The sequence below is a fragment of the Drosophila sulfurigaster genome, chromosome 2R (genome assembly GCF_023558435.1).
Source record: "Drosophila sulfurigaster albostrigata strain 15112-1811.04 chromosome 2R, ASM2355843v2, whole genome shotgun sequence".
Classification (NCBI taxonomy): domain Eukaryota; kingdom Metazoa; phylum Arthropoda; class Insecta; order Diptera; family Drosophilidae; genus Drosophila; species Drosophila sulfurigaster.
Window position 1 is genome coordinate 7,041,034 of NC_084882.1, and position 27,742 is coordinate 7,068,775.

A 27,742-nucleotide genomic window follows, 5' to 3' on the forward strand; every position below is an offset into this window, starting at 1 on the left:
TATAGTATATAGTATATGTAAGCGTATTTATGATACATAATGGAACTGATTACTTAAATAAGCTGTAGCGTATCGTGTTATAAAACATTGTTAGTTATGGGCTGGAGAAGTGCAAGTATGTGGTTTTCTTTGACCTAAATAGCGAATTTAATTAAAGTGCACGCCTCGTTGCAGGACACACACAAAGACTGCACTCCCACATTTCACTAGCACTAAACCAATTGGTCAGGCATCGGTTTTGGGTTGGTCCCTGACCGCAAACGAGAACGCCTCACAGTTATAATAATATTGCGCATACGCCACCTACAACGTTGGCAGCAGCAGCAGCAGCAGCAGCCATCATGCCCTGGGGCCTGGTGAGCTAGTAACTCCTTTTTGCTGTCTGCCTATTTTTCCCTGTTTGCCAGTGCACAAGATATAATAACAATATTTTTCAAACAACAAAAGAAATCAACTAGAAGCGCCCTGAGCAAACACAGCACCGAAAAAACCAACCGAAAACCAAACCCATTTTAACCGTTAAGCACATTTGACTAAATCTGCTACACATGCCAGCTTCAGTTGCAGTCGCAAACTCAGGTGAATGCAATCGTGAGGGGCATGTGCAGGGGCAATTGCATTTGCTTCAGGAAATGCGCAGAACATGCGCGAGCTTCAACTGGAATGGTCCAACTTATTCTTTTTTGTGTTGTTGTTGTCTTTCTTTTCGGATAGATAGCAGATCGCTATAGTAACAACAATAGATAACAAGAATTAGTGGAAATAGTTTTATGTAACCGAAGTTCATATACTCTAGCGTACCCAAACAAAAAACATGCTAAATTAAAGAATAAAATCTTCAATCAAGATTATATTATGTCATAATATAACCGAGAACATCAAGATCATAATTCTATGATAATTCTAGATTGCCCACTCTTGAAATTCAAGATTATAATCTTGTTTCAAGAACGCAAAAATCTCCAAATTGCACCAAAATCTGAAAGAATAGTTCAAAAATTTAGAATTGTTAAAAAAAAAAATCTAAAATAATAATAATATATTTATGTGTATTTTTGATATACTTTTTAAACGTTGAATTTTTTTTATATTAGTCACACTTGCATCTCTCTACTTACTGAACTAACAGCAACAACACCAAAAATTAGATTCTAACTTTAAGGAAAGGAAATTTCAACAATTTAAGAAACATGAACCAAATTCTTAAATTTAAGATCTTTTCAATTTTGAAAGAGTACTATTTGACTAAAGAACAAAATCTTGTTTTAATAATTTTTTTTAACTTAAAAATCTTCTTTCAAGAATTTTTGTTAAGATCGAAAAGTTTTTAAATCAAGATTTTTAATCTTATTTTTAATTAAAATTATTTTCTTTGTGTATGCTTAACATACAACCAACTAATTAATGTTTTCGAATAATGTATATCAAATAGTTGAATGTACAATATATAATATTTTTTTTTTTACAAATTTATTCATGAATACTTTATTTCTTCGTAAAGTTAATATGCTCATAAGGGAAGTGTATTTAAAAGGTAGCACGAACGCAGGTCACTTGTTGCTTCAGGAAGCCAACAACAGAGTTGGCTGCAGCAGCGGCAGCGGCAGCCACAACTTACAAGAGGAAGAGCAACTGAAACAGCCCACATGCTACACACGAGGCGAGTGAAAACAGTTAAGACAACAACAACAACAGCAGCAGCATCAACTGCAAAACTGCAAACTGCCAACTGGCAAACAGGAAGACCTTAAACTTGGCCTCAACGACAGCAGCAGCAGCAGCAGCGACGACGGCAGCAACATCGTGAAACTAGCAACAATAACAACAATATCAGCAACAACAACATCAGAAGAGTCAAACACACAATTCAATTTTATTTCATTTACGTAGTAGACTCTATTGCTGTTGTTGTTGTTACTGTTGTTGTTGTGGTTGCCATTCGCTCGGCTCGTTTGGTTTGCCTGGCTGGCAGTTTGTGTGTGGGCCGCTGCCTGCTTCTCTTTGGCTTGCCGGATCGTCGGATCGTTGGATCGTTGGATCGTTTGGATTGCAACTCCTCGAGCGCCAGCTCATGAATGGAAGCCGCAGATTGGCGCTGCTTCTAAGTCATTTCATGTTGCTGCTGCAGTGGTTGCTGTTGTTGCCTTCGTTTGCTTTTTTGTGAATTGGCGTAAAAATGTTGTGAGAACAAATGGTTGTTAACTTTTGCACATTTTTTGCTCTCTTCCAATGTTCGTTTTTTATATTAGTTGTCTTGATTTGTTGTTGTTGTTGTTGTAATTGTTGCTAGCGCGTTAGATTGCGTTTAACTGTTGAACGAATGCGAGCGGCAAGTTAGTTGCCTAAATCTTGAGTTTTGTTTTGCGCGTGATTTTATTGCCCAAGTTGCCGAAGTTTTGTTGTTGTAATAACAATAATCATTGTGAATATGTCCAGTGATTGAACGAACTGCGCCTGCGCCTGTGCCGTTAGGGTTTCAAATTTATTTCGTTTCTTTTCTGGGTAGGGCACTAGCTGAGTCGACGAAGGAGGTTATGGATTAGTGGGACACAGGTGGGTATTATCTCATAAATTGCAGCCATAAGGTGTGGGTGGCTACACAGTTAAGTGCTTGATGGAAGACAGATAAACCAGCCAGTTAGTTATTCTTTCTTTTTTACATAAAGCTTTTCATAAAATAAGTAATTCGAATATTGCACTTATGAATGAAAGGAAAAGTTGTACGCTTTTGTAAGACATCATTTCATGAAAAGCAGAAAGCGAAAATCGTCCAAAATGGTCACCGACCTGCAACCTTGAAATCGTCGAATTCTGAAAATAAAATCTATGCCCAGAGATGGGGGCCATTAGACGAGCGAGAGAGAAAGAAAGAGAGAGGGACAAAGACATTAACATATTATGACACCAAAGTGTTTGCTTATTGTGCAGAACAATACAAAGACAAAACTATAAAAAAAAACGCGTTGATTATAGAATTTACTTTAGAGAACCATAAAACATCGCCATTGTAAGCAACAGGAGATCCAAAAACTTTGTAAAGTCAGCAAAGTTGCTAGCTAAAAACTTAATACAAAAACTTGCCTTTCATATGCAAAAAGACAACAACAAAAACCCCGTTTATATAGTATTCATTTAGTCTTTTAATGGCTGTGACAAAAAAAAAATCACAAAACTAGCCAGAGACGGGCCCAAGTGGAAGAAGTCTGGCTAAACCAGATTTGTGAAGGTCAGCGTGTTTGCAACCTCTGCCTCTAGGCGTGCTCAATCGGCTTCAACTTCCTATGGATGCTATATTTTCGAAGATCTCTCTGCTTGTCACCTGTGCTGGGAGAATGCAGTCTTGAGCATCAACTTTAATTGCGTGTCAAGTGCTCATGCGGCCAATAAATCAGGCGGTTGGTTAACTTTTAAATGCAAATAGTTGGACCAACGTTTGAGCTCTTCTCTCTGGTCTCTAGACAAGTGAGTGAGACAATCAAAGAGTTTGGGCTTGTTGCCTGGCAATTAGCGCAGCTCATGAGCAGCGCTGAATTTATATTATTAGATAGGTTTACAGTTATGCCAACTGATTTGTGGCTGTCGCTGCCTTTCCTTTCCTACAGCATTTAGTCAAAGTAACACCAAAAGTCTCCGCAGTCTGTCCAACCAGACATCGAGACACAATCTCTGTCTCTGGAAGCCAGCCTCCAAGTTCGAGTCAGCAGCCTCTGTTTCATTCTCAGCTTCAGCTTCAGTCTCCGTCATCGTCATCATTCTCATCTCGTGGTGTTGCAGAGTAGGTTAATAGTGCCAAAACGTTGCGAAGAGTCATTGCAGCAGCACTAAAACAACAACATTTATTGCAATGACTATAAGAACAAACGTTGCGCCATTTCTTTTTCGCTTCATTTTTTGTCCGTTTTGCTCGTTTTGTGGCACACCAACCAGTTGCACCCTTTCATTCGACGGTTCGCCCATGTTTGCCCCCTTTCTTTCCCTAATGCCAAATATCATTATTATGCGCCCCAGTGTGAACCCAAAACGCGAATCGAGGAATTGCCAAAGCGAATGCAGCATACAATATTTATGCAGCATTATTATTTATTTTATTGACAGCTTTTCTTTTCTGTTTTTCTGTGGTCTCTACTCTGCCATGTTGATTGAGAGTCTCTTGAATATGCTCACCAGCTCGTTCAATGTCATGAGAGTTGCGTGCAAACACTTTTTCTGGCTTCTTCAGAGCTCTAAGATCCATTAAATAAGCAGCATCTATTGAAAAATATCAATTTTATTTAGAATTTAAGTTTCTAATAAATCATTCTGATTTTTCAAATATATATAAAAACTTGCTCTATATAGAATTTCTATTAATGAATTATAAAACAAAAATGTTATTCTTTTAGGAGTTTAGCAAACAGATTCTTTATTTAACTACTCTCACCATAGAGCATTCGGTGTCATAGCGTTAGGTTAGCTGTTGATCCCGTGCCCTGTTGTCTTACTTAATGCCTTCTGATCGGTTCAAGCGCAAACAGCAAAATGCTCCAATCGACTGCAACATGAAGTTGCAAGCTAAGCAGCAGCAGGAGCAGCAGCAGCAGTTCGTTCAAATTTGCAACGGCTGTTGCCACAGCCCAAGTGCTAATAATTTCCAGCTGTCCAGAACGAACCTTTTACTTTGTGCTAATAAATTGGCACTAAACGACTTCAACGGGGAGACGAGGACTCGACTCGACTCGACTCCAGTCGACTCTCTTTCCTTCGAAAATACTTGGGGATCGGTACGGCATGCGCTACAATTGTTGCGCCATAATTTCCCATCAAATTTTTCACACTCGCTGCAGCCGGTTGCGATAATCAAATATTTGACCTCTGCTGCAAATAAATTTCAATGCAATCACAACAGCAACAACAACCGAAAAATGCTCGGGAACGTGAAAGCGCAATGTCTGCGGCGACTTCTCTGCCGCTGTTGTTGATGCTGTGACTGTGGTTGTTGCTGTCGCCGTTGCAGTTGCCGTCGCTGTCGACGTTGCGTGTTAAACACAATCCAAAGTCTATAATTATTGTAGAATTGCCAGCAGAACGAACGCGGGACACTTCGGGCAGAGGTAACGGGTCACGGGGAAAGCGCGGAGCGGGCACGTTTCCAGATCCCATGCAAGAGAGGCTGGCAGCTGCTCCGAACTTGCAGCTCGCGACTGCACATGGAACATGAAAATTGTAGCGTGTAGTTGGCGAAAAAAATTCCAAACACACATTCTAATTCCACATTCGCTCGACTCTGAAGCTGACGCTGACTCTGACTCTGGCTTCGACTCTAACTCTAACTGCAGCCACAGCCACAGCCACAGCCACAGCCACAGCCACAGCCACTGCTCCTGCTGCAAGTTGGAGTCGACGGTTTGACACACTGCTGGCAGGGAGCTGAAGCTGGGGATCGCTATCTCTGCTGGATGTGATTCAGTTGGGGCGCCTGTGAGAATCGCTTGCTTAACTGTTCACAGATCTTCGTACAGTATGTGTGTGTGTGTGTGTGTCTGTGTGTGTGCAATTAATGCCTAGAACTGCGACTGCTATTTGTGTTTGCCTTTTTCGGGGAAGCGGAAGCTTTGCACACGCCCACTTGTCGCTCGCTAACTGGCACTGTACTCCATCGTATCGTATGTGGCTGCATCGGGACTTGATGCCGGCGATCGGACGTGCCTTATGCTGTGGATGTGAATGTGGCTGCAACCAACAGCCAACAGCCAACAGTCAACAGGACCTGGGCCACATCATGGGGCTGGCACGCCCACACACAATTCTTGTATTGTGGCGGCAGAAGTTGAAAGTTATATGCCGACTAAACCTAATTGTAAACTGTTGTTAGCAGTTGCCTAACTGTTGCTTGTTAGCCGCTTGTTTATTAACAATTTAACGCTCCACACTCACAGGCACAGAATAGTATAAGTGACCACATGAGATTCGTAACAGACGCTGCTCTCTCTTAACTCAACTTCTAAACGCTTTTCACGTCGCTGCTGAGTGGTGTCCAGGCGCAGATTACGGGACGGGAGGCGGTACTTATCAACTGCATAGCCTACTAACAAATTTATGCACTGTAAACTCTTTTGGCAGCGCATAAAATGTGCCGCTTTATGTGCTGACCGTTTGACCTTTTGCATGTGTTAAGTTCTTCACACTTGTATGCAGCGTTCTTCTTCGTCTTCTTCTCGCTGTTGTGTGCTCATAACTGTCGCAGGATGGCAAATGGGGCGTGCTGGGTGGTTTTGAAGCTTTCAATCTACTACAGTTAAGCTCTGCGGCGTTTTTCTTCCACTTTTTACATGTGCAAATCAAAAGACTTAGGCAACAAACTTGATGGCAGGCAGCTGATATCTGCATAAAATTCAAGAGAAATCGTGGTAAACACAACTAGCTTTTCTCTACATATAATTGAACAAAGAATAATTATAATTACTAAGAATAAAATGTAGAAGTCTCATACAAAAATGTATTATTAAAAAAAAAGAGTTGTGTAAAATATCATATTCGTAAATTAAGCTATTATTTCTAATTTTGCAATTCTTCTTCGTCAAAGTAAATTAAAATAAGCCAGTGCTGGGTATTAAAATAACTCTAAAGTTGATTGGCCCTTATTAAGTTTATTGTTTATGCTTTTTTCTACTTGCAGGTAAGTTGTGCGGCGTAAAATGAGCTGTACAGTGTTCACCAGCGAGGTCTAACGTTATGTAAGTTGGCAACAGGCAATGCAAATAATTGGCCAGTTAGTGGAATGGGAGACCAACGCCCTACTAAACAAAACAAAACAAAACGAAACGAAATGAAACTAAGCCGAAAATGTAACAATGCCAAACCAATTTTAATTTCAAATGTTAACTATCTAGGTGTGTGTGTGTGTATGTGTGAGTGTGTTGTATGGCTTGCATAAGTTGCAATTTGAGCGAAATAAGAGTCAGATTCAGTGAAATAATAACGGGCAACTAGAGCTAATGATGCGACATGTAGCAGAGCTGCATCACATGGACATGCCAAGAGTGGGCTGAGAGAAGTGGGTGGGGAGGAGAGTCTGATTAAAAAAATGCGTCACGCTTACCGTTAGTGCGAGCACGCACACAGCATGCAAGCAGAGCTCCCCATGGGAGCTAAGCTGCAGCATCCCAAAAGTTCAAATCTCAAAGCCCATTGCTGGCTTCCGTGTCTGGCATTCCCCCCTCTGCACCCCTTGTCAGGCTGTGGCAGTGCCCAGCATGTGGTGCGCTCCCTTTTTGGCAAATTTGGTGCAGCTTCGGAGCAGCAAGCAAACGTGGCCAGCGCCTTTCACAAAATCTAATCAGCAAACGGGGCGGCCATTCGGATTCGGATTGGATCGCAGCAATTTACTCAAGAGCAAAATTAGCAACTAACTCGGCGCACAGTTTGATGCTATGGCACTTGATTTACTGCCACCAGGCGAAGATCGAGAGAAGGTGGCGGAGATTGCCAGAGGGGGGGATCAAATAGTTAACTTTTACTCGCCCATACGATACGGGGAGAGAGATGCGATAAGTCGAGAAGAGACGAGACGAGACGAAACTAGACGATATGTGGAAATCTCAACATGGAAATCTTGTTATCCCGCCAACGGACTGGCATCCTGTGGGGCATTCTAATTGAAATTCCGGGCGTTTACTCGATGAAGATGCCGCCACCGTTGTTGCTGTCGCTGTCGTGGTGCAAGCTGTAAGCAATCGTCGGCAAACTGTCAGTCGCTGCATGTCGCATGTGATCATGTGATGCAAATTTGATCCCATCTGTGCACAATTAGTTGTCAATATTGCGCATACGACATGTGTGCATAGTATAGAAAAAAGAAGCAACAATGCAAATAAACAAAACGCATAACAGCAAAATAAACAAAAACGACTAAATGAGTCAGTCATTTGCCAACGTTTTGCAACACGCAACTGAAATCAACACACGCAACTGACCGACGCACAGTGGAGCAAACATCGAAGTATCGATGAACAATTGTGTTTTGCTTTTTATAGATTTTATTTACTTGTTAAGCCCGCTACCCATAGGGTATATACATATATGCATACCTCGTAGCTCTAGTAAATAATTATAAAAGGAAATAGAAGTCGTCTCGGATGGATATATTCTTGATCAGGGAAATATCCATGTCCGTCAGTCTGTCTGTCCATCTGTGTGTCAGTTGCGATCGGATACAAATTATAGAAGTCATTTAAGAAATAAATTTGTATGCACTTTTTTTGGTTGACAATCTAGTATTTTTTGAATGTAGTGCTATATCGATATACCATATATATGCATCTTCCGTTTCCTAGCATGCAAAATGATTTATTAAATACTAAATTAATATACCAGAAAAATATATTAATTTAGTATTTAATAAATAATTTTGTATGCTATGAAACGGAAGTTGCATAGAATTTGGTATATTTAGAACTCATCGGTATATTTTGAATACAGATATAAGATAACGATGTACCAAATATGAGTATATATTTTTCTGATTTTGCTTTTATAGCGGGTATCTCAGAGTCGCACACACTAGAATTCAGATTTCTTACTTGTTTTTGTTAAAATAGTCAAATTATAAAAGAATTTAGGCACGATTAGGTACAATTAGTGATAGCATAAAATAATAAGTATAGAAAGAAAAAGTGAATATATGACACTGTAGACAGAAAGTCGGTATATTTTCGCGTTACTACGAGTAATAATACTAACTAATCTATGTCATAGCAATGCACATGCAAGTATGCCGCAGTCAAACACTCTCGATTAGGGGGGTTTCCAGACTTGATCCACTGTGCCTCTGCAGTCAGTGAGTGGCGTCCAGTTGAGCATAACTGGCAGTCGGCGTGACTGGCATCGACACCTCTATGCTTACCTTCTCGCTCGCAGCATTGGCTTACCATATTTATGTCAATGGACGCATGGAGCCCATCAAGAGCAGCAGCAGCAGCAGTCGGAGCAGCAAGACCAACAGCAGTCATTTGCATAAAGATAGTCGATGGCAAACCCACTAACTAAAAAAATTAAAACCCGCCCCTCCCCGTTTTAGGCGCAGCAACTTTTGGACATTTATCGTTTGTTTAGCCCCTCTCAATATTTGTGCGTTGAGCAACTGAGCAGATAGAGACCGCAGCAATTTCCACATGCGACACATAAGTAGTTTACTTTATTTATTTATTTGTATTTTTTTTTGGTAACAGTAACAGGTGGAACTAGGCCCTAAGGCGTTGCAAGCGAGTGACTCAGACTGTGATGCTGTATACTGTGTGTGTGTGTGTGGAGCAATCAACGTTGGGGCGTTCCGTTAGGCGACGACTAAAATGTGTGTGTGTGTGCCCCTCACAGCTTATGTTATATTTATGCCATGCCACGCGCCTTGGGGCAGTCTCAGACCGGTGAATGTGAATGTGGCCCAAAGGAACGCAGTCTCGCAGTCTAAAGTTACTTATTTGTAAGTGTGTCAGCGACATAACTACTATAATGTATAGAACTTGAAATCGAGGGTGTCTGAAAAGGTTAAAGAACGATCAATAGTAAATACATACTGTTTAAGAAAATAGGTTTTATTACCAATCTATTAAATCGCTTAGCTTTAATTATAATCATTTTGGCAGTACATGAACAGTAGGTGCTGAAATGAAAAGATCTCGTCAAGTCGCGGGTTCTCAGAGTTCAAATTCCTCGGCAGCTTTACAGTTTAATAGCTTAAGATGTTACCGTGGGTGGCCCATAAGCCTAACTGCCCGTACTCAGAGTAACACATAATGCACAGACACAGATTCACACACACATGCACACATTGTGAATACATTGTAACTGTTCATAAGCGATCATAACTCAATAGGAGAGGCTCATTAGCAGCACACGCAGCCGAGAGCAGGCCAAAAATACCACAGTCATTAGGGCCTAGAGATTATGGAGTGTGGCCAAGTGTGTGGAAGAGTGAGGGGGAGGAGAGAGGGAGCTAAGGTTGCAGCATAAGTGGCAACCTATGCCTGGATCCATGCCGCAAAGCAATGTACAATGTATGTGCACCACACTAACAGTAGCCCCAATTTGTTCGAGTTTTGTAGCATTCTAACTAATAGCCAAACATTCTGGAAATAGAACAAGGCTGCAAGAGGGATTGAGCTAGAGAGGGAAAGCGAGTGGGATCGCTGTATATTGCCATTAAAGCATAGCTCAATTTCCTTGCTGCCCACGAAGATATCGTCGTGGTCGTCGTCATCGTCATCCTCATCGTCATAGCTGTAGATGGAGTTGGAGTCTTCAGCGTCGCCGTTGGTCACGTCAAGCCGGGCGCGTAATGAGCGTTAAATTTGTGGCCCGCTTTTGTTGCCGTTGCTTTTGGTTTTATTTTGGTTTTGGGCAAGTTCTAATCACCAGAGAACACGCTTCGTTATTAGTTAAATTAGTCACAAAACGGTTACCGAAACATTTCCAGCTAAACTTTAATTATTGCGAATTTTGACGTTTTTCTTTCTTTTCCCCCGTTCTTGTGGTTGCTGTGCAGCTACTTCTAATGAAAACTCATTAAACTGTTTGGCAACAAAGTGGCTTTTTATAGCCTTCTATAGTTATACTCTCTGATGGGCTTGATCACAAATGTGGGTCAGCATAAATTATGAAAGAAATAAATTATGCTCAGCTACAACCACAACGACAACAACAACGCACAAGTACAAAGTACTTACTTGTACTTGAAAAGAGAAGTCGCCATCCAGTTTGCTCGCCTGTCCGCTTGCTTGCCTGCCTACCTTTCACTGCTATCAATAAATTTGTTGTTTGGCTCGTTGCGATGCCTGCGATAAAGACAAACGGCCTGCCAATATGAATTAGCTAAGCGAATTGGCAATTTGGCCAGTTGGTAAACAACTCCAACCACAGTTTGTTCTCCTCACTCTCTCTCTCACTCTTTCTTATGTGTTGCATGATCTCTATTCCTGGCTGGACCAATGCGGCGCGCTGCTTCAATATCATCATTATCATTAGCAGAGGCTTTGCGTCCAGAGAGCAACCAGCATCAGAACTGTAGCAGTTGATAAATGTTAATGTTGATAGCCAGTGAAGAGCATTAAAACACGAGTGTTGTCGAAGAGAATGCCCGACTACGAAATACTCTCCAAAAGTTGAGTGTTGGTGGCAGGTAGACTGCAGCTTGGCCGAATACCGATATCGATGACATCGATATTTAAATACCATACCGACAGTTACAATGTAACCGCAGTATCGACTTTGCATTTTCTGGTATATTGTATCATCCCTCTCGTTATTTTTATTTTTTCAAGTGCTAATAAATACTACAGTCGGGTATTTATTACGCGTATTGATCTGATAACTGAAATTCATATGCATTTAAAGTATAAAAAGAGATAAATTATATATTTAATTGCTTTAGGAGAATTACCTTTGAATCTTACCATGATTATGAATTCAAAATACTTAACTAAAAGTCAGTCGAACAATCATTAAATGTTATAATTACCTTTTCATCTTGCGATTCAAAATGTCATATTGTCCGCTTGGTAAGAGTATAAGATGTGTACCAGCTTCCTGCTAGCAAAAGGTTAACAAAGTTCACCGACGAATTCCATTCATTGGCTGCAACTAGAGCTCATGCTGTAAACTCTCATTGACTGTGTTGTTGTTGTTTTGTGTTGCTGCTGCTTTCAACACGCTCTGCCAATAAATTTGCAGCACTTGTTACGCTTTTTTAACGGTCCCGAACCGAACCACTCACCAAACATTCCTTTGGCATTGGCATTACCAACAGAGATCTATTTTTGCTTAACAACAAATATTTTTCTACTTGATCTTGTCTCTTGTTATTGTTGCTGTTGTTGCTTTTGCTTTTGTTTTTGTTTTTGGCACTGGCCATGCAGGAAACTGAAATTGCACTCGATTAAACTTCGACGTCCAAAAATATATATATAAACAGAAGAAAAGAGAACTTGTTGAAATTTTGCAGGCAACTATTACCGAGTGCTCTCGTAGTAGATGCGGCCCATTCGATTAGAGCTGATTTAGCCAAAAGGTTAACAGCAGCCGCCCAGCATAAGTGTTCAGTTTTTCCATGGAATTTCCGTTCGTGATGTTTTCCGCTTTGATTTTTTTTTCCCCAACCCTAATGTTGTAGCATTCATTTGATTGCATCGCTTTGTCATAGCCTAAGTAACGTGCCCTCTTTGCTACTGTGCAAGTGTGTGTGTCTGGTATTCACATTGTGAGATCCATTTGTCAAATCACCTTTCAGCTTCGGACTAGTAGTTACATATTGCCATATCGAATTAATGATTTTGCATAAACCAGATGCCAATACTAACATATGAATACATTTCGTATATTCGTCTACTCTTGTCCGCGGGCAATGTGTGCTATTAGCCTAGAAAGCGAATATCTAACTTCACTCATTCAGACTAGCCGTATCTAAGCGCCATCGCCATCGCCATTTGAGAATCATCGTGGTAATGATTATAATCTTTTTGGCAGTTTTTTTATTTGTATAATTGGCGAGGTTCTTTTTGCTGTCGACGTCGTCGTCGTCGTCAACGTTTTGTGCTAATCACTTTAACATTTTGCAGCCGCTTTTTGACCCGCTTTTGCTACAGTCTCAACTCAGCTCAGCTCAGCTCAGCTGATGTTGCTATTGCTGCTCCTGTTGTTGTAATTATATTGCCGAGTAACCATTTACAGTTTTAGAGGCGTTGCGTGCTGTTAATGATGGGTGATCTATGCGAATTTAACTTCTGCCAGCTTAAGAGACGTCTTCAACATACCATTCAGTGCCGTTCATTACTTTGTAGCAACGTTGAGCGAATCTATAGCATTAATTTAATTTCGATGTGTGCCACATAACGAAAGTCCTGCATGTTTCTAGACAACAAAAGAAAATTGAATAATTTAAAATAATTAATCTGCTTATGGAACTATTAGAAATATTTTTGTTTTCTTTCATCGCTAACCATAAAAGTGCAAAGAAAACGGTTAAATGCCTTAAACAAACAACTACAGATAAGAAAAAATTAAAAAATTGCAAAATATAATATTTCAGGGTAAGCAGGCTTTTAATTTGAAACAAACAACTTACAAAATTTCGTATGTTTTTAAACAAAAAAACTAATTTGAGCTTAACCTTTTAAATTGTTGAGCGTTTACATAATTTCGTTACATTTCAATGTATAGCTAATTTAATAAATACGCTTATCTTTTTTTCTCCGCCTTTTTTGTAATAGGGTCTTGTATCACCAAGGAGGGAGGGGATAAGAGGGTGGGGCACAGGGGGTGGTGTTGGCTAACAAACATTTAGTTTGCCGAGATCACGACACTATCAATTAGAGGCAAACAACCAGCGAGACAATTGTTTAGGACTCTCAAGAGTTGGAACTCGTTAGCGGGGCGTGTCAGCCGTTTATCATTTCTGCAGGTTTCGCAATGGAAACAAAACAAACAATAAACATTTTGTGAGCTGTGGGTTATTTCTTTCATTGAGTTAATATTAAAACAATTGCTCTGAATTCGTGTTTGTTATTTTGGGAACTTTCGGACAACACTTAATTATGCAAGTGGCCAACACCCCCACACAGAAATCACCACGAAAAAAATCTTTTCTTTCTTTAAGTAATTTGCATGAAATTAAGCTTGAAGCTTTTTTGGGATTTCTGTTTTCAATTTCGGTTGCAGTTTATAAGAAGGTCGCTTACAGTTTACATTGAAGGCTGTCCCGTCTACTTTTTATTATATTTAAATTTTGTAACTGCATTTCATAGCTTGTGAATTGCGCCAATTAAGAGCAAAGGTCACAGCCTAAACTTTTGATGCGTTTTGCTAATGAATGCAGCCAGCGGCGAGCTTCATTATTATCTTATTTGGCTCTTTTTTACGGCGTTTCAGTTGGTGGCCATTCAAAGCAATAGTTGTTTGTCACATTGACTTATTTTTGCTGCCACTTGACCAACTGAGAGCTGTTGCTTGCAAGTCACCGATTGGCAGAGCCACTCTGACGAACGTTGTCTGCGTTGTCAACTTCTTCGGCCCATTGATGCCCTACAAACGGGTCTGCGACTGACTGTAGATTAAAATGTTAGTAGGTGCAACCAGCAGCAGACGTCTGGACAGACGTCTCTGCTGTTCAGAGACTCAGGTGACTTGTTTACCGCTGCTGGGTTTCCTGCTCAGTCAGTCGAAACATGTCGCTGACTCTCTTAGCCTTTCCCAAAGAGCTTTGTGGTTAAGACGGAAAGTGTTTATACTTGATATTCACATATACTAGAAGGGTGTTCTAACATAGTGGAGCAATACAACAAGTATGAATATTTAACAGGCAGAAGGAAACTAATATTATTAAACTTTGATAAAGTTTTCACTTCGATCTCAAAATATTCTATACTCTGAGAAAAAGTAATATCAAGTTAGAAATTGGATTAGAATAAAATTATTAATAATTAAATTTCGAAGTATTCTAGATATTTTCTTAAGGATTAGTATTCCAAAGCTAACTTATTTATGATACACGTATAACTTTTGAATACATAAAGCAAAGGTAGCGGGTATTTCAAAGTCGAGTGTTGCCTTTTTCCAAGTATCTTCTCAATTTACTCAAGCTCAGCATCATTTAACGGGGCAGCAGTAGTAGGATCAGGATATCTGTTAGTATGCCAGCATTTTGGTTTCGACATGGTGCATCAGTAAAGGCAAGAACAACTTCACAACATGTCAAAGCGACACTTTGACTGTGTTACAACAACAACAGCAACAACAACAACTGCAACTTAACGTGCAGCGGCAAAAGCCATAACAACAGCAACAACTCAATGTCAAAAGTGCATTGAAGACTAAAGTCAGGGTAAACAGGTAGTCAACTCTGCCAGGAGACAGCCGCCATCCAGTCAAGCAGCCAAACAGCCAACCAGCCAAGCAAACATACAGACCGAGAGACATCCAGACGGAGAAACTGAAAAGTCAGTAAGTGAAAAGTCAGTAAGTCAGCCAGTTTACACAGCATTTTGGATGACTGTTTTTGCTTGTGTGTTTTCAGTTGTTGTTTTTGTTTGTTAGAGTGTGGCGTGTTTGATGTGTGCAAAAGTTCAAGTTGCCTGTTGTTGGTTGTTGGCTGTTGCCTGGCCCAGACAACAAATAGTGGGCGTGACGGCAGCCAAGCCAATAGTTGGATAGTGTCTTAACGGATGTTTTAGAATAAGCTCTTGAACTTGAACAGCAAATGGGTAGAGTACATGTTCAATACAAGAAATTCGTTTTTTTGTTTTATATTAACTAATATCAATTACTAACAAAAATTCATGTATCAATATTTCAGGATAGTCAAACAAATATTGCACTAATCAAAAACATTATTTGAATATAGACCAAAATATTTGCACCAATATTTAAAAAAAAAAAAAATCCAATTTACTCAATTCACATTCGTGGGATAAAAATTCAAAAATAATTGCAATAATACTTTTCAATAAAATATATTTTTAGATTAATTAGAAAAATATTTTGTTTAAAAATAATAATAATACGACGTACGTTTTCGAATTAAATATTTTACGCAGTGACATTTTAATGTCTATAAAGTTTTGATGCGGATAAAACATTTGCGGTTTTACAGTAATTCATGATATTCAAGTTATAAGTCAGGCAGCATTTATAATTGGATTTCGTATTACGAAAGGTGTCGTCATTTGTGCATCCTCAGTATAAATATATGACATCAAGAGTCAGGAACCACTTTTTGAATCAGAATCGCAAGCAAGGTTGAGATCATTAGTTACTTGACTTCATAATAACTTGAATATTTAGTACATACAAGTATAATAATAAATAAATGATTGCTTAGTCAATCGAGATGCACTTATGTATAGTTATAGTCAATATTTTGATGCATTAACGCTACGATTTACATACAAAAAAAGAAATTGAAAACACGACAGCTCGCGACAGACATTGCAACTTATGGTGCATTAAAGACGTCATATTTATTTTCCACTTTGCATTGGACTGACGTGTTGTCTCCATGAGCTTCGTGGCGGTGAGATCGTCGTCTCCCCCACCCGACACATAAGCAGTGATTGCGTATCGAAGCTGTCGCCATGCATCATAACACAAATGTAATTGTGAATGTGTTTTATAGATTTTTGATTTTTCATAATTTTTTATGAGCCCCTCGAGTATTTTCATTAGACAGGCAAATGGAAAACATAAAATGAAATAAATAGACATCGTTTCCTTATGCTGCCACATTTGCTGACTTCCGCTTGGCCATAAAAATAGGTAGTCGACAACAAACTCCACACGAATCCATTTGATCGATTTGCTTGATTCAATGTTGACGGAGAGACCTCAGCACTTCTTTTCAATTGTGTTTACTTTCAATTTCACTCGACGCGCGTTCAAATTGTCAGCGCTTTTTACACTTGATACCCATTGAAAGAAAGGGTATTATAACACAGTGTCAACGGAAAGTAAGTGTATATAAAGTAAAGCATATATTTTTTATTTACTTGCGACAAGTTAATGGGACTTATAGAAATATGAAGTAATTAAGATTCTTCGATCACAGTAAATTGTTTTTAATGCTACTAAAAAATGTTAGAGGGTATCTCCAAGTCTCGTTTGTAACTTTCCCACTTGTTATTTATAATTATGGAAAATGTTGAACAACTTTTACTTCTTCCGCTCTCCAGTTATATCGACATGTATGGCCATGTGTGTGTATGTGTGTCTGTGTGTGTCAGTGTGTGTGTGTGTTGCTGTGTACCCAGAATAAACAGTCGAGTGTGTTGCAAGTGCACTTTATTATCTCTACGAATCTTTGTTGTTGTTAGACACTTTGATATTTGAAAGTGCTAAATGGTGACTGTTGTTGATGTTTTTTTTGTGGCACAAACTCGCGCCAACTGCGGAAGTTGCTTGGATTTAAGGTTTATAATAGCCCCTTCACCCTCCTCCAGCAACCTATGCTCTTACAACTCTTTAACTCTTTTTTATACCCGCTACCCATAGGGTAGAAGGGTATTATAACTTTGTGCCGGCAGCAAATGTATGTAACAGGTAGAAGGAGGCATCTCCGACCCTATAAAGTATATATATTCTTGATCAGTGTCAACAGCCGAGACGATCTAGCCATGTCCGTCTGTCCGTCTGTGTGTCTGTGTGTCTGTCCGTCTGTGTGTCTGTCCGTCCGTCCGTATGAACACCTAGATCTCAGAGACTATAAGAGATAGAGCTATAATTTTTTTCGACAACATTTGTTATGTTTGCACGCAGATCAAGTTTGTTTCAAATTTTTTCCACGCCCCCTTCCGCCCCCGCAAATCAAAAAAATCGAATAACAAGCGTAATTTTAAAGCTAGAGTTATGCATTTTGGTATATACAATAATTACTATAGTAGTTATGATTCCTGAAAATTTGGTTGGAATCAGATAAAAATTGTCGAAGTTATTAAATAAATACTTTTGTATGGGCAAAAACGCCTACTTACTGGGGGGTCTTAGTTACTTTGTCTGACAATCTGGTATATTGTGCCGTCTATGGTATATTTTGAACGAGGTACTATAACGATATACCACATATACCATTTGGTATATATTTAGTATGTTTGTAGTATATTTGGTATATTTTGAAAAATATATCCCGCAAAATATAATGTTTTTATTCAAAATGGGTAGCGGGTATCTCACAGTCGAGAACACTCGACTGTAGCTTTCTTACTTGTTTGACATTGCTGATAAGTCATTCGGTTTTTACAAGCTTCGTTTTTGGTAATATTTATGTAATAATATCATAGCGCACTGTAAAAAATGCAATAATGCTATGTTATTAAATTTATTTTTAGCATCACGTGGAAGCTTTTAAAAATAGAATGCAAAGTCTGTCGTTAGGCTGATAGTTGTTAATGTCAATGCTAACAAGCGCAACAAATAAATTTTTAGAGGAATCGTAAGACAAATGCAGTTTGAGAATCATATACGTCAATATTAGAAAATTCAAAAGTATACTATAATTCAGATCATAAATGTAACTAAAACTATTAAATAAATAGAATATTTTATACAACAACAAATAAATGTCTTTAGCATTTATTTCTGCAATGCCCACACATTTACTAAATTTATATAATAACATTGAATTGATAGAGTAAATTATAAGTAGAAGCAGTTTTCAATTGGGCCTCGAATTAAGAATACAAATTTCGAAAGTGTTGACATTCTTACTTTCGCCAAGTCTCCCGCATCGCGTATTATCCACTATTATATAAAAAAGCGATTTAAAAAATTTTTTTTATTTAATCGATTTTTTTTTCGTAAATAAAAAATATAAAAAATTGTGCTGTTTTTAATTTCACAACAGAACAATACCAGTTTGAGAATCATTGACGTCAATATTATAAAATAATCATGAATGATACTAATCATAAATAGTACAACAACAAATAAATTTCTAGAGTTAATGTAGATCTCTTTAGCAAAAGTGCACATAAGACAATTATAGTTTGAGAAGCATTAACGTAAATTGTAAATTTTAAAAATGCACTATAGCGTCAGATTAGACAGATCATAAATGAAACTATGTTAATGATAGATATAAAACAAATACACATTTTTATATTTCATACAAATTTTCTCTTCTTCAAAGACATTGCAAAGGCTTTCAACGAGTTGCCCTTCACTTACATTTCAGCAAATCAATTTTCATGCTAGCCAAGTCTTAAAATTAGTCATGTGTGCTGAGGCTTGTTCTTTAGAGTGTTTGTGCATGGGGCAGATGATGATGCAGCTGATGGGACTATATCTATGCATCTTTCGGCACAGTAGCTGCGAAATGCAAGAAAATTGCTGGCATTAACGGCAGCTGACAGCCTCTACTTACTGTGTGTGTGTGTATGTGTGTGTATGTGACGTACATGGATGGCATCGGTGTGTTACTTGTATCCAGTGCTTTGGGTCAGTAATTAATTCACATCAGGGGCGCATGATTTGCACTCAAATGCTTTGGGGTTTGCCACTTTTGGTTATGACCAATTGGCCAATTCATGCGCTTTAATTACTTCATAAAAGCCAGGTCTGCTCATGACTTGGCCCTTAGCCACAGCAACAGCCACAGCCACAGTCCGGGCAACAACAATAACTTTTTCTAACTGTTCTCTCATTTTTGCGCATTTTTTTTAGTTCATTTATGTCTGAACATTTTATTGTTGCTGCTTATTGCGTTGTGATCATCATTTGCTGCTGCTGCTGTTGCTCTTGTTGTTGTTTAATGATAGACCTTAAGGTATTTGTTGTTGTTGTTGTTATTGCTATTGTTATTGTTATGGCTATTCTTATTGTTATTGTTATTGTGTTGTTTTAAAGCACAAGCCAAATATCGAGTTCTTTTTCTGCTCGCTTGCTCTCTCTCTCTCTCTCTTTTACTCTCTCAGCCTCTACATTAATACTTTTTTATGGCCATCAATTGTTTGATCATTTTCAAGGTTCGATCAACTCTCAGAGCTTCACCATAAAGAAGAAGTTGGCGTCCATCCAGATCTTTGTGGACTTTCATTGATGTTAACTGGAGTGTAAAGTGTATCTGTGTGTGTGTGTGTGTATGCGTATGCTGGCGGCACGCTTCAACAACTTTTCTGGGCGGCCATTTCACACCATTAGATGCCTGCATCTGCTTAAACTAGTTCCGAGTGCTGCTCATTAGCGGGGAGTGTTAATAACTCGCTTATCAAAACACCGCCCAGTCGCAAGGTGGAAACTTGAAGCGCCAGTTGAACTTTCACTAGCCTCTGCATCGGAATGCTATTGTTCATTGTTCAACAATTTGTTTTGGTTGCCAGCAAGATTAATTATCATTTGTTTAATTCACTTTGAGATGCATTGAATAGCTAAAGGTACCTTGGGCTATATGATGGGAATCCTCTATCGAAGTGTGCTGTTTAAGGATAATAACCTTCGAATGAAGTTGTGTAAATTCAAATGATTTAAAAGAGTTGCACAGAAAGTCGAAATATAAAGCATTACAAATGCCGCCCATCTAGAAACGCAATTTGTAAATTGCTTCCGACAGCAAATTCAATAATAACAACGGCAGCAGCCAAAGCCAGAGCTGAAGCCAAAGAACAACAGCGGCGGCATCTAATAGTTACTTTCAATCATTCATCATCGATTTCAATAAACAATTTCAATGGGTGCCCAGCTATCCAGCTATCCACAGACAGTACGAAAGGCAGACGACGCACAATGGCTGTGGCACTTGCTACATGCTCATAGATGCTGCCCCTCCATCTCCATCTCTCTTTCTCTTTCTCTCTTTGAACGTGTGAAAGATTTGTTTCATTTGTTAGCTTGTTGCTGCTGCAGCTTTTGTTGTTTCCTCCTCATAGACTAGTGTCTGTGTGTGGAGCAGTTGAACTTTCGGTCAATCTCTACATGACTAGTCGAACAATCAAATAGGTAGTGAGCAATAGCAGCAGCAACCAGCCAAGCAGCCAGTTATTTTTATTTGGCTTCGGGCTTCTTTTCAATTATTATTAGAAAATTCTGAGTAGTTTGTGGCAAATTGCGGTTGCTAATGGCTCTCGGTTGGTTCGAAGCAGCAAAACCTTGACATTTGATGACACCATACATTGCCACTGAGAAGATTTCTTATCCTGTGAGTCTCAGGAACAGGCATGCTTAATAACGAGTATGTGATATACATTTTGAATAAATCGCAAACCCGTTTGTATGCATACGTAAGTTGTGTTTAGCTCAGTTTCGGCTTGATTGCTTGTCAAATGTCAAGAGTCAAGCACGCCTAATGATAATAAGAATACATTTTGTACGGCTCTAATAAGGCGGCATCAAAAATAAGCCCAGTTAGAAAAAAAACAAGTTGTTGTTCGTAAGACAGGTCAATATTTAAATTTATTCACAACAGATTAACACTCACGTCAGCCATTGAATTTTCTTGCTAATTATTCTTATACTGTATATAGGTAAATAAAACTATGTGGGGCCCGAAAATAAAACTAGAATAGAATTGAGTTGCCACATTTGCGGAATTGTCGCAGAACCTGTGGCAGTTGCAATCTTTGACACATGCTAGCAACATTTTTGGCATATGATAAAGAAAAGAATGAAACAGCAAACTCGCTTCCACGTTAGAGGCCTGACACATAATTGTTGCATCAAAATTGCTCAAAATGAAGCAATTGTTGGCCATCCAACAGTCAGCATGCAACATTCAACATCCAACATCCAACTTCTAAAAGTCAGCAGTCAGCGATGCGGATGTGAAACTGCGCATGTGCAGCAAAGTGCGGCGATTCTTTTGTTTTGCCTTTTTGCCACTTTCTGGGCCCATGCCACAGAGCAAGTGCATGGCACAGCTGCTTAACATGCTGCACACCCAGCAGAAGAAGCGACAGCGCAACCGCATGTAACATAAGCAAAATATGTAATTATGTTAGAACCTGGTGGCTCTGCCATCTCAGCTAGCATCTAACGTAGTAGTCGCAGTTGCAGTTGGAGTTAGAGTTGAAGTCGTCCCGTTGCGTTGCCAAGCTGCCACTTGTTTATTGCGATACTTTGCTTTTTATTTGAATTTATTATGCAATGTTTTTGCTCATCGTTGTTGCTGCCTGCTCAGCTGGGGTATTGATTTTGTCGTTGGCTGCTATGATGGATTTATGCCAGTCGTATTGACAAATTGCGAAGCTCGCTTGCCATTTGCCTAAGCCATCTGCAATTGCCAATATGCGAATGGGCAAACAAAAGACTCAGACAACAAACTGGCTTAGCCGCGGACGGCACTTGCAAGGCAATTTGTCAAATCTGTTGACGACTTAATAAGCCAAACAGCAAAATTCGTGACACAATTTAGTATTTCAACATGATGCCAGCCAGTCAGCTAACTGACAATGCACACATTACAAACACCAAGTATTGTAATATCGAATTTATTAATTCGTTGTCAAACAATAGCCGTTGCCTAAATAAATTAGACTGCATTTAAATAAGTCAATTTCGCACAGTCAACTACTCACGTGGGGTCAATTTCAAATTTATGAACTTGACAGCAGCAACACAAACATAAACGGCAACAACAACAACTTTAACTTGGCAGCTAACAAAAGACTGAAGCAACGAACTCGACGATGATTTATAACCAAAAGCAAACAAGCCGTTTAAAATAGTTTGTGACAGGGGCTGAGAATTGGGTCGAAATTAGCAAGAGCTTAAAAATTAAGCTCAAGATGATATGCCATAAAGTGCGGCGGTTGTAAAAGTCTGTCAGAAGTACCATGAATATATGCACATAAATTGAAAATCTTCAAAATTCTTCAATACTCGTATTAAAACTTTACTTTCACTGACATTGGATGCAGAACGAATGAACTAAATATCAGATGAAAACCGAAAATTGTGTGAAAAATGGACAGCGATTTTCTCACACATGCATGCCACGCATGAAAACAATATATGAAGATGTTTATAATATTATAATTAATTATGGTTTCTTGAACACTTCAGACTCAAAGTCAAAGTAAAGTTCAATGCCAAAACCAAAACCAAAACCCAAATGAAGAGAAGTAGGCATTTGTTTTGTATGCAACCAAGAGGTTGTATGCTCCCATCGTGCCCATCTGTTTTCCATTCGCTGCTGATAATGCTTAATTATATATACATAAACCGCAAACAAAACAATGCAACAATACCCAAACAACAAATCTCTGGGTGGCTGATAATGAAAAACGAAATTCACATGGCATTCAAACATTGAGCATTGAAGGTAGAAGTACAAGTATAAGACTCATAGGCAGCAGGCATTGCCATTAAGTATTTCAATTTCAAATAATTGAAGTAAACGCTTTGGATGATGCGCAATCGGGGACTTGAAACTCTCTGACCCAGTTGATCCAAATCTCAGTGGAATATTATTACTGCGCAGAAGGACAGAGGCGAGGTAATTAAAGACGCCAAATGTATTAGGCGATAAATTAAATCAAAACGCTCAATCAAGTGCCTCTATTTGAAGCTCAACACTCGCACGAATAAAAAAAAGATAATAAGGCACTTTTAACACGGTTTATTTTTAATTTATTTATGCATTAACCGCCTTTCGCTCAGCTCTGCGACGCAGCTCCGTGAATGCCAATTGACTGTCCACAGCAACAACAAGCAGAACATTAAATGAATTGACATTAACTTGTTGACATCATGAGGAAGTAAAGCAACGGGCAGTTCATGCTAATTATGTTTTTAGGCAAGGCTGTCAAAAAAATTGCACTAAAGTTGTAAAAAAAACATGATTAAACTACACTTTTGCTTCTCAATTGCAATCACTTAATGCGGAAATAAATATTGGGAAACCCTGGAATTGGGATGCTTGAATAACAATAATTATACAATATTTTGATATCAAATAAAAACAGTTTAATAAAGTGGCTACTAGGGAAATTCATCAATTTATTTTAATACTCTTCATAATAATAATTTCTAGTAAATGGAATATTAATGCAAATACAGCACAACGCTCCACACTTATCACACATTTTTATTATGAGCGGTTTTTAACTTTTAGAGCTGTTATTGCCCACTGCCTCGGCTTGAGCTCATTTGCATACTTTATTGATGTATTGCGTGAGTTTGACAACAACAAACAGAGTGGTGGGTAAATAAAAGAGAAAAACTTTGCGAAAAACAACCTTAAACCTAAAATATAAACATGGTTAATGGCTAACCAAAAAAGTAGCGCAACAACATCAGCGTCAGCATCAACAGCGACAGAAAATCGAAGCCATCCGAGATGGCATAAACAAATTAATTAGCATCTATGAGGTCGATACATCATTGAAATTGCAGCAGAGTACGAAAATAAACAGCACGCTTCATCGATGCTAAATAAATCGCTTGAAAATAAAATATCCAATCCAATCGAATATCTATTAGCCAGCACATCAAATAAATCCAGCAAAACAGAGCTAATCTGCATGCAGATGTTGGCATCGAGGCTCGAGCTTGTTGCTGGGCGAGAGTTTATTTGAAAAACATCTCACTGTACTATAATCGTAAGCACACAGCACAGCACACACACGGTGTATAAAGACTTGCCACATGCCAGCTGGCAGTTCACAGTTGAGTGCGAGCCATCTCGAATGGGCATCGATGTGGTTATTTGTGAACATTGTTTACACCCCAAAGTTTTTGGCAAATAAAAAATAAATCAATTAGCAGAGTTTTTTCTGACTAATCCAATTTCTCATCCGTTTTTTCCAGGTATATCACACCAGCGGCCGCAGCCACAACAACAACAGGAGCAGTCGCCGCAAATGGAACGTCAACAGGCGGAACTAGTCTGGCTGTCTATCCAACGGCCACTGCACAGGTCTATCGATCCAACAACGGACTCGACGTCCTTGACTGTGCCGGTCTGGAGCATCATAGTGCAGCAATTGCAACAGCAACGGGCAGCAACTCCAGTGGTAGCGGCTTCTCCCAGCGACTGCGCGAACTAGCCGCCTCAGCCGGACTCCTCTCGTTGAAGCCACGACAGCCGCTGAAGCCCGTGATCAAGACACGTGGCTCGCCTGGGCCAGAGTTTCCCAAAAAGGTCACGTTCAGCGCCTTTGCCACGGTGCAAGTGGTGTGATCGTAGAAATGCCCGTGCCAACTGTGTGGGCGCAGGTACTATGGCAAGGTAAATACTTGAGAATGAGAACCCTCTAATATCGCATATTGATCTAAATTGTCATTTCTTTCGTATCGTTACAGATAGCGAGTGCCCTGCTTTGTTAAACCATTATTGTTGTTATGTTTACTGTTGTTAAATGTTTAGCATTATATACTATGGATCGGCATCTGGAATCTGGACTTGGAAACATCTCCTTAAGCTTAATTTAAATCTGTGCCATGTCTTTGGCTTGCAACTGTTATGAAATATGTACCAATATATGTATGCTCCATAGCTGAAATACCTCGAAGACCCAACACATTAATTAAAGCATAAATCTGAATTTGCTATTGCAATCTTTAAACACTGCTATACACCTGCTTTCTTAATCTTTTCAAAATCTTAATGCTTTTCCTGGAAGAATTTTTCTGACAGTTTTTCAATTTCAGTATCGTTTTCTACATAATTCCACACAGTATTTTCTGGCTATTCTCTTCTTGATTACAACCCAAAATTGAAGACTACACACAAAAATTATAATATTTTCTATCAAACTGTAAATATGTATGAATTTTTGCATAGTCATAAATATATATCTGACGAATATGAGTATGTATGTATATTATGTAAGTCTGCTTGAGTGTATGTGTATATACCAGAACTTGCATATGTATTGTTTAACTTTAAGTGTAATATGAAAGAATGATTCTGAAAATCAAGAGTTAAATGCGATTGCTGTACATTGTAATTTAAATATATTATTAAAAAACTTACCATAAGATTAATATTATAAATCATCAATAAAATTATATACGAGAATATAGAAAATTACATTACTGTTTATTTTTGCAATATGAATGGATACAAATGCTTGTTTTTTAATAACATAACAAGAGTACGGACGCTACAATCAAGTGATTAGTATGCTAAAATTATTGGATTTAATGAAATTATTATTATTCATATTCCTTATCAGCATAACTGCTGGTGTACAAGAATCTTGTTAGGAAAGGGCAACACACTTCAAATGTTTTAGAAGTTTTAAGCTATTTTCAAGAGAATCATGTAATGTGGGAAATTAGTGAAAATTCTAGTTCATAATAAAGCATCTGTGGATTTTATTAACAATACTTGAAATGGGAGATCCAAACAAGATACCCTCTCAGTGTAGAGTCTACACATTTTGAATAAAAGAAAAATAGTGCGGTAGTATCCCTAAAAAAATGCCAAATAAATATACTCCATATTGCACCAAATATACCAGATTTACAGCCAAAACAGCTATGACCCAATTGAAGTACGGGTTTTTGTACCCGCTACCAATAGGGTAGAAGGGTATTATAACTTTGTGCCGGCAGGAAATGTATGTAACAGGTAGAAGGAGGCATCTCCGACCCTATAAAGTATATATATTCTTGATCAGTGTCAACAGCCGAGACGATATAGCCATGTCCGTCTGTGTGACTGTGTGTCTGTCCGTATGAAACATTGGATCTCAGAGACTATAAGAGATAGAGCTATATTTTTTTCGACAGCATTTGTTATGTATGCACGCAGATCAAGTTTGTTTCAAATTTTTGCCACGCCCACTTCCGCCCCCGCAAATCGAAAAAATCGAATAACATGCGTACTTTTAAAGCTAAAGCTATACAATAATTACTGTAGTAGTTATGATTCCTGAAATTTGGTTGCGATCAGATAAAAATTGTGGAAGTAATTAAAGAAATACTTTTGTATGGGCAAACACGCCTACTTACAAGTGGTCTTAGTTGCTTTAGATGACAATCTGGTATATTGTGCCGTCTATGGTATATTTTGAATGGTGTACTATCTCGATATACCAAACATACCATTTGGTATTAAAAATGGGTTTTTAGGTAACTTTCTTACTTGTTTTAGTATTTCTTTTACTTTTATAATTTTTATCGCTGCTAAATTTTTAGGAATCATAAATACGCTAGTTATTATGTACGAAAAATCGGCTGTTGACGCTCGGTTGGAGATGATTCCTTCTGCTTGTTACATACATTTTCTGAAGGCGCACAGTATAACCCGCACCTTATATGTTGGACTTTTTTCTACACACTTTTGAAACAAACCTTTATTATAAATATCTATATATTTAATGTCTTTAATGATAAAAAAAATTTAAATATTCGATGCAGACGGATCTATTTGAAGAATTTAAGAAAGTATGTCAAAGATATGAAATAAAATAAGTTATCAAATTCAATTATTTCTTCAAAGATGATTATTTCTAGCTTGCGTAATCTTGTGTAAATTCAATTGCCAGCTGTAATGACATAGATAATGGCAAACTGCACTTGACATAGAGTCCTAAAATATTATGCTTCTTTCCATATTCATTCATGTATTGTAATTGGAGTTCTTGACTTACTTTAATAAAGATTGTGGAGCACATTTGCAATTTTTGCATTTTCTAAAACAATTTTTTAATTCTTATGTGTGACAAGTCACATTAATTTTGTATTTTATGGACAAACTTTGTATAATTCCACAAAAGAAACGGAAATTAAACTTCCAAGGTCGAACCTGTTTTTGTCCAAATTACATTTAATCTATATTGGTTGATCTGATAACACTTAGCATAGCCGACGCTAGCCTCTGAATTAAAAGTGGCGGATAGATTAACCATTAATGAAAACTCCACTGAAAGTGCACGTTATCTAATTAAAAAAACAAATAATAAATTAAAGCGCAGACTTACATATATTTTGGCCGTAAATTCATAATCAATTACTTTACTTTGCGTTGGAATGAAAAAATATTAGGCTTAATAGGATTTTAAAAATTTTGTTTTCACATCGAAATAATGTTAAAAATCTCAATACATATTTGTATAAAAAAAATAATAAACTTATTATTTATTTATTTATTATAAATTATACAAAAATGACATTTGTGTTTAACATTTTGAAAATTGCGCCAAATAGTTATAATAAAATACACTAAATGGGTATGGAAACAGGCTATAGTATATTTGACACCTGGTTACATTCTTCGTGAGGTGTTTTGGTATATTTTCAAAACGCGCATAAAAACGCACACTAGTTAGTTTCTGGTTTTTAAAAA

At 38.2% G+C, this 27,742-nt stretch overlaps 1 protein-coding gene across 1 annotated transcript in view; it reads left to right on the top strand.

Moving 5' to 3' along the window:
- Window positions 1–25,065, top strand: part of LOC133836944 (ecdysone-induced protein 74EF) — a 51,656-nt gene extending 26,591 nt beyond the window's left edge. Inside the window, exons 2-3 of the mRNA XM_062267566.1 lie at window positions 24,256–24,676; window positions 24,751–25,065. Coding sequence (XP_062123550.1) covers window positions 24,256–24,628 — 373 coding nt within the window. The 3' untranslated portion in view covers window positions 24,629–24,676; window positions 24,751–25,065. The remainder of the gene's footprint in view (window positions 1–24,255; window positions 24,677–24,750) is intronic.
- The last annotated feature ends 2,677 nt before the right edge of the window (window positions 25,066–27,742 follow it).